The sequence below is a fragment of the Populus euphratica genome, unplaced genomic scaffold (assembly GCF_000495115.2).
Source record: "Populus euphratica unplaced genomic scaffold, PopEup_1.0 scaffold837.1, whole genome shotgun sequence".
NCBI classification, from domain to species: domain Eukaryota; kingdom Viridiplantae; phylum Streptophyta; class Magnoliopsida; order Malpighiales; family Salicaceae; genus Populus; species Populus euphratica.
In genome coordinates this window covers 46,108-54,214 of record NW_011500704.1, presented here as the reverse complement: position 1 = coordinate 54,214, position 8,107 = coordinate 46,108, and the positions used below count along the sequence as shown (strand labels likewise).

The 8,107-nt window shown below is 29.2% G+C and overlaps 1 protein-coding gene across 4 annotated transcripts; it reads left to right on the top strand.

The window, feature by feature from the left end:
* The first annotated feature begins 748 nt into the window (after positions 1 to 748).
* Positions 749 to 3,619, top strand: LOC105116048 (E3 ubiquitin-protein ligase RNF4-like). 4 transcript variants are annotated; one of them, XM_011013200.1, is made up of 6 exons: positions 749 to 903; positions 1,322 to 1,590; positions 1,680 to 1,737; positions 1,950 to 2,100; positions 2,558 to 2,804; positions 3,292 to 3,619. In XM_011013200.1, exons 2-5 carry the CDS (start codon positions 1,351 to 1,353, stop codon positions 2,772 to 2,774), a joined length of 666 nt encoding a protein of 221 aa, XP_011011502.1. In that variant the 5' UTR covers positions 749 to 903; positions 1,322 to 1,350; the 3' UTR covers positions 2,775 to 2,804; positions 3,292 to 3,619. The 4 variants fall into 4 exon arrangements, with proteins under 4 accessions (XP_011011502.1, XP_011011503.1, XP_011011500.1 ...); XM_011013201.1 differs by having other exon boundaries at positions 1,315 to 1,590; positions 3,289 to 3,619; XM_011013198.1 differs by having other exon boundaries at positions 752 to 903; positions 1,950 to 2,101; positions 2,559 to 2,804; positions 3,289 to 3,619.
* Positions 3,620 to 8,107: the final 4,488 nt, after the last annotated feature.

The following is an 8,107-nucleotide window of genomic DNA, read 5'->3' as shown; positions in this document are numbered from 1 at the left end:
AATATTTAAAATAAGTCTAATGCTAATATTTAATAATATATATATTATTGTTATTTTACTTTTCATGCAATTCCATAAAAATAGTTAAGAAATTATTTTTTATTTTTTATTTAAAACTAGTTCGGTGTTTTTCATAATAAAAAATATAGTTCTGATAAAAAATATTATTTTTCATAAAAGTAATAAATGAATAAATAAATAATAAAAAGAGAGTTTTGATTGGAAAAAAATAATTTTTTTAAATTTAAATCATTTGAATTCTTATAAATTCTTATATTATTTTTTTAATTTTTTAAGGGGAAAACAATGATATTCATAAAATAAAATCATTGTTTTTTAATTAAAAAAGAAATACATAAATATTAAGATTGAATTTTGACTAAAAAAGCACATTTATTTTTTTTACTACAGAATTTAATGATTGACAAGCAGGCCCCGCGGGAGCTTCACTTTCCCATCACCGATCCCCGGGTCAATGACATGACCCTCCCTCCCCAGTTGCCTAGTCCCTCCCTTTTCTTTTCAGTAAATTAGAACTTAATCCTTGTAGTGTTTAAAATTAATTAAATAGTCTTCTTAGTTTAAAAAACTAATTAATCCTTCTTAGTATTTTTATTATAGTATATATTTATTTATTTTTAATTTATATAGTCATTGAAATGGGAAATAATAACTTGGAAAAGAACATAAAATGGTAAAAGAGGGCTAAATAATATCCTTTTGAAATAAAAGGCACTAATTGATTCGTTTGTCAAGAGTAAAGGGGCTAATTTAACCATGCTATTTTTCTTCCTCGTATAAAAATTGTCATCCCATTTTCGAAGCCCTAATAATTGAATTCAAATCTACCTCTTAATTTATTTTGACGATTTTGTTTTCTTTGCAGAGTCAAGGTCTTTATAGGTAATCTGATTCGATTTTCTTTTCTGCTTGATTTAATCGGATTGTTTGCTTTCGATTTCCTCTAATTTCTCGCAATTATTACCGTCTTGTGCTTTTGCAGTATCTAAAGCTGCTTAATTGATCATGTCTTTTCATATAATTCTTTTGCAGTAGTTGCTTTCGATTTCGTTTCATTGTTTTTAGTTGCTGTTGTCAACTCTTATGGTAATGTGAGAGATAGTGCTTAAATTAAATTCAATTTGAGAGTTGAATTGGAATTTGAAGTCTATAAATGTTGATAATGTATACCAATTTGATCAAGTTAATTATTCTATACTGGGCAATTTAAGATTGGATTAACATTTTAAATAAATCTGTTGTCCCCTTATTTTTCTTTTCCAGTTTCATTTTTGAATTTTTTAGTTTATCGAGGTTGCAGGACTTTTGTATGAAGCTTGTTAATTGAGCATGAGCACTCAGACTCAGGGGGTAAAGAGTCCTCCTTTAAGGGGGTATCGGCGAAGGAAAACAGTTCTGGACTTAAACGCCCCTCCTACTGAAGGGAGGGGTGATGAAGGGACTTCAAGCCGAACTGAACCTCAAGGAGTGCAAGCAAGCCAACAAGGACAGTCTTTGCCACCTCCTACTATTGATGTTGATGTGTTCGATGATGATGTCATTGAATCGTCACCCACAGCATTTGCCAAGGTACATTCTCTTTCTCCCTTCTCAATTTTGAAGTGTTCCTTTTTGTTGAGAAACTTCTTTATTTATTATCTTTTCCTATTCCATTCCAGGCTAAGAACAATGCTCGAAGAGCTCGTGGAAGGGCTGTCATTGTTGATGTAGAGTCAGGTGATAAACTATTTTCTTTGCCTATGGTATATTGTGCTCAATGGAATTGCTGTCTTATTGCTTTGTCTAGCATCCTGTTTGCAATGATATTGATTATATAATGTTAGTTTGTGTTTCTCCTGTTCTCTGAGGATATATATGTACTTATTACCTTGTCTTCTCAAGTGTGTATGTCCATCACATCTCTCTCTTCTTATTTGTGTTAACTTTAGGGCGAACAAGTAGATTGTCTCACAATAACGTCAACAAGCGTAGAAGAGTTCCACCAAACCAAACAATTATCAATTGTGATCTTTACATCAATTTGGAAGGCGGCGGCGGCGGTAGCAGCAGCAGGTCTATGGTAATACCTGCAACAATAATGCTACTTTTGTTTTCGTAGCAGCTTCTATAGTTCCCATTGCTATTTATTCCTTGCCATGCTGCTGATAAATGATTGAGTTGTTGCATTAAAGTTATTGCAACTAGGATGTAATTTTGCAGAACTCAAAACCCTTTTTAATAATCTTGTGCACTTTGATCTGTAAATGTTATCCTTGTGCACTTCTGCATTGCTTTTAGGTACCTAATTAACTTTGCATTCACGGTAGGAGATTATTCTAGGTACTCTATTCTTTGCATACCTTTTAATATTCGTAATTTTGTTTTACTTACGCATGATTTTAGAGTTACAATGGACATCTAAAGACTAATTTTGGAATAATGATCAGAGATCTCTGTATTTTTGTCTGTGTTGATGTTCATGCGTGGGCATGTTCAATGCATCCATGTTTTGATTTATGTTTTTGAAACTGATGATCAGTGTTTTACTTCATTGCCAGAGGGAGAATGTGCAGACCCTGCCGCCAAAGGAGCCAACCTTCAACTGTCCAATTTGCTTGTGTCCATTGGTTGAGGAGATGTCAACAAAATGCGGACACATTTTCTGTAAGACTTGCATTGCAGACGCAATTAAAAGACAGGCTAAATGTCCTACCTGTAGGAAAAGGGTCACTAATAAAGAACTTATTAGAGTGTTCCTCCCAGCAACCAGTTGATTTTGATGCTCGCATTCAATTGCTGTTTATGTAAGTTTGCTGCATTGCTTTATTTCCTTTAGTGGCCAGTAAAGTAGGAAGGAAGTAACAGGGGAGGGATGCAATATATATTTGTACAGATGTTCAGATCCACAAACATGCATATGTACCTTCACCTCAAGATGAAAGGTTTCAAAAGCATAATAATGGTGCTCCAGATGCTAATTGATGAGGGCATTCCCAATAAAATACTGTTAAAACAACGAATTAGAGATCCAAGACTCGTTAACATGACGTGTATTTTGAAATGCAACTTCCTCAATCCTGTCAATGCAAAAACTTTGAGTGAAACAGAACTTGCTGTGCATGTCTTTTCTATGAGATAAATACAATTTTTTATTTGAGATTTTGAAGAATGCGGTTTCCTTTATGGCTAAATATTCATGAGATAAATACAATGTTTGCTTTGAGATTTTGAAGAATGTGGTTTCCTTTATGGTTAAATATTCATTAATTTTTTTCCTCTATTCTGCAGCAGGTTTAAAACAAAGAACGCTGAGACACAGGGATATAGATGGAGCAATGGCTATGGTGGATCCTAATTTTTCGCGTGAAGGAATTTGTCTAACTTATTGTGCATCTCAAAATGAAATGCCTGGTGGCAATAGTGGGTTTTGTTATTGGAATAAAATTTATGTTTAATGGATGCATATCAGTGATCTGTTTTCGTTTACTGTTGGCTAAGGTACGTAGTGACTAGATTGCAAAGGAAGTTTTATGACATTTAGATGGTAACTTGAATAATGAAGCCCAGTGCTATAGAAGTTATAGATATTAAATCGAATGAATGATATGCTGTAAGTTTCGAGTGTTGTTGCATGCATCGATGTAGGAGGTGCAGCTTGGGGAGTCCAGTGATTTGCTGGAAGTAGTGGAAGCTAGAGAATTCATCAATGGAAACTAAACTAATTCATGCATGGAAACACTTTAGCTGCCAATACTATTCATCCTCACACAAATCACCATGGGTTGTAGTAGCTGAGTTTTTTAATTTCATCTATAAACTTTTTTTTTAGTTTATTTTTAATATAATTTGGTTATTATTAGCTCAAATTCCAATTACATATTTTTTTAAAGGGTTGGATTGAAAGTTAAAGAATAAAAATAAAAATAACAGGTAAAATAGAGGCGGACTTTAAATTTACTATAAAAATTTATTTTCATCCCTTGGTTTTTTAGGTTTATTAGTGGCTGTTCTCTTTCATGGTCTAAAATTAAATTTTGTTATGAAAGTTCCTTTCCTTCATTTCTTCGGTTCTTTTTTTGTTAGGAAAAAAAATATTAAATTTTAATTTAGAAAAAAAAAGTAATTGTTGCTCATGATTTTGAATACAAAAAAATTAAAATTAATGTTAATAGGTTTCATTTCATGAGGATATTTTTACCTAGTGTTTATTTTTCTTCTTGCTCGTTGTGGAAATGTTTTTAAGTTCAGTTGATTTTGGTTTTTCAAGCTGTTTTTTTAGGTTATAGATATATTTATCAAGATATTTTGGATGAAAAATAAGTTAAAAAATAAATTTTTAAGGTAAAAAATTTGAACTTTTGATTTTTCAAGGACCTTTGTTCACCTAATTTTGCAAAAATAGATGATTTGTTGTTATTGCAGATAATATTTTATCTATATATTTTTTTTAAAAAATAAGGCCAACAACATATTAAAAAAAGTGTATAAGTTTTTTAAATGACAATATCCAGGTGTTTAGACTCGTTTTAGATTTTTTTGAATTTGTTTTGCTATTTTACATTGAGGTTAAAATAATAGATAAAAAAATCTTTGAATCTCATTGAATTTATAATTTAAGTTGCAGATTTAACGATTTTTAGGTTATAGATATATTTATCAAGATGTTTTGGATGAAAAATAAGTTAAAAATAAATTTTTAAAGTAAAAAAATTGAACTTTTGATTTTTCAAGGATCTTTGTTCATCTAATTTTGCAAAAATAGATAATTTGTTGTCTATTATTGTAGATAATATTTTATCTATATATTATTTTTTTAAAAATAGGGCCAACAACGTATTAAAAAAAGTGTATAAGCTTGGTTGTTTATTTTTAAATGACAATACCCAGGTGTTTAGACTTGTTTTAGATTTTTTTGAATTTGTTTTGCTATTTTACATTGAGTTTAAAATAATAGATAAAAAAATCTTTAAATCTCATTGAATTTATAATTTAATTACAGATTTAACGGATTAACGGATTAATTTGTAATAGTTAGATTATTGTTTATTTATTTATTTGTAGTTTAATGATTTTAATGCCCTTTAATTCAAATAAATAAATAAATACAATTTAATTATTTGTCATCAATAATATACTTTTACTATCTTAGCTCCGCCATCCCATTATGGATTTTATACTTCTAAAATAAATATTTAATACAAAAAAAAATATCACGTGGTTTATTATCATATAATTAGATAAAATATAATCTTTGAAATAAAAAATTATTGAAACTAATTACATGCATGATTTGCGTTACGAGTTTGTTTTGTTAATTTGAGTTCATTTAATTATTTTTTAAATAAATGTTAATTTTTTTTTATAAATTTTATATTTTAATATTAAGCTAATTCAGAATTGAGATTTCTACTTTGTTTTTTTTTTTTCAAGATTATTTATGTGATTCACGTGTTAATTTATATTAATCTAAGTAGATGAAATGTTTTTTTTCATTACAATATTAGATAAAAGAAATATTGAATTTATAGTTAAAATCTATATTTTTGAAAAAACACACCAATACCTGAATATTGTTCTTTGTGCTTAAATTTCTTTTGCCATCCAAGCCACGGCGTAGCGTGTTCAAATTTACCAGTTACAATCTAAAATTTGTAGCAACGCCTTTTTGATTTGTACACAATGGTAATTTTCTTTTTCAAAATTGAAGTCAACATTGTGATTTTGTTACGAAATTGAAGGAAACATTACACATACCATGTAGACTACTAGAACATTACACGTGTTTTGAGAAACTTAGCTACCTGGGCTAAATATTATTTTCCAAAAATAAAATAAAAAAAAGACTCGGTAATTATATATATATATATATATGAAAATCAAACATTGATAAAATAAAATGAGAGAAGATATAAATAAAGGACATTTTATTCGAGCACCAAATTGATTACATGCTTTCATGAAGTTTGGCCACTGACACCCCCACGATATCCGCACCTCCTTCAACCTCATCTTTTGGTCCAACATGTGGAGATATAAATAAAATGTGCCTATAATATTTTAAATACATTACAACATTATGGGCACATGTTTTAATATATTTTTTTAGTTTCGAGAAGTCGGAGTGGGCACACATTAGATTTTTCTATAAAGAGCAGACATCATTTCTACTACTAATGGCACGACACAATGGCCAAGGTACCTGGCTTATCACAAGGCGTGCACAATTCCGCTCTCCACATACTTGTGCCACTTTCCATGAGTCGAGCATTGATTTCTCACTAATATTATTTTCCACTCACCACAAGACTCTCCATTAAACTGCAAGTTTATGCACCACAAAGTAGCTATAAGATCACACTCCACGAGGCATATGAAACCAAGATCCATGAATATCTCTGGTCATCATCTAAGGACAACAATTAGTAACCACAGATGATGAGAACTCTATGGACATAAGATCTAGAAACCCGTTTGAACATAGTCTCAGGAAGCTAAACTCATATTTGAGATAGAAAGCATGATACAATGATTACCTTGACCAAGACATTAATAATATTAGAATTTGAATTCCATCTAATGATTAACAAATTACAAACAAAAAGTATAAAGAAGACGATACTAAGATAATTATTTTTTTATCAGTCAATTTTAATTCATTTTAATTCTTTTAAGAACTAAAATTATATGAGTTTTCCTCACACATACAAATATTCTTCTAAAATAAAAATTTATAAAAAAACATGAACACAACATGATAAATAACCCTATTTATAATAGGTAAAAAATTCTCAAACAATATTGGAAAAATAATAAAAGAGTTCTAAATAAAATAGACAAAAGTATCCTAAATCAACTAGAAAACTAATATAAATCCCGCATAACAACTTCTAGACCTAATTGTAAGGCTTACCTGATGTTTGATTGACCTATAATTTTAACCCAATATAAAAAAAGATATTTTAAAACTTCTAATAAAATTTCAGCCTGATCCAACAATTGGATTAAAAATTATATTTATTAACATAAAACCATGCATTAGAAAAGAAAAGAAAAGCTCAAAATGGCTAAAATATCCTTGAATAATAAGCATTGTTGTTGTCGACTTTAACTCTCCTAAATAAATATGAAAATCTTTGTAATAGCTGATACCTTTTAGTTTCCTTGTAGAAAATGCAAAAATGTCAAAACATAAGATAAAAACTTTGTATTATAAACATATTCCTAGAAAATCCTTTTATGTTGGTCAAAAGGTTCTCTTGTATAATTCACGATTACATCTCTTTCCTGGGAAGTTGAGGACAAAATGGATTGGTCCATTTGTGATTAAATTCATCTCTAAGCATGGTGACTTTGAGGTAGAAAATCCTAAAAATGGAAATGTTTTCAAAGTAAATGGTCATCAATTAAAATCTTATCTTAAAAACTTTATGGCTGAAGTTGAGACATTGGATCTTTAAGATCCAATACCATTATAGTATCGGAAGTAATGATTTTTTATTTTTATTTTTATTTTTTTCTTTCTTATTCTTTCAAATCTTATATTTACTTGTTCATGCACTAGGGACAACGCATTATTTTAAGTTGGGGGGTGTGAATTTTTTATTTTAAAAAATATTTTGATGTTTTTTTTTAGTTGTGATACGCAGGTTAAAAAAATCAAGCAAGAAGTCAGCTCATGTCGAATTCAATCAGACATTCATTCTTGAAAAAAAGAAGTAACAATTTTTTAATTTTTATCCTTTTCTTCTCTTTCTTTATTACATTAAGGATAATGTAAAAATTAATTTTAGATATTTGATTATGTTGAATGCTTGAGATGACCATGATTGTTTGGAAAACAAATTTACATTCATATGTGAGTGAGACTTGTTTAGGATCAATATTGCAGTTTTGGATTCATTATTGTGTTGAACATTGCATGCTTTAATTTGGGATAAATAATATCTTATAAAGCAAGATATAATATTTTTTTTCTTTAAGATTATTGAAGCATATCTTCCTTGTAAAAGTTGTGCAATTATGCAAAAAAGATGAGTTTGATGCTTTATTTGTGATTATCCCTTTTAATCTAGTCCTAAACAAGGTTTAAGTAAATAGAGTAATAATC

Coding starts and splice junctions, on each gene's coding strand:
- LOC105116048 (XM_011013200.1), top strand. CDS start 1,351: ATGAGCACTCAGACTCAGGGGGTAAAGAGTCCTCCTTTAAGGGGGTAT. Junction 1,591..1,679: donor CACCCACAGCATTTGCCAAG/GTACATTCTCTT, acceptor ATTCCATTCCAG/GCTAAGAACAATGCTCGAAG. Junction 1,738..1,949: donor CATTGTTGATGTAGAGTCAG/GTGATAAACTAT, acceptor TGTTAACTTTAG/GGCGAACAAGTAGATTGTCT.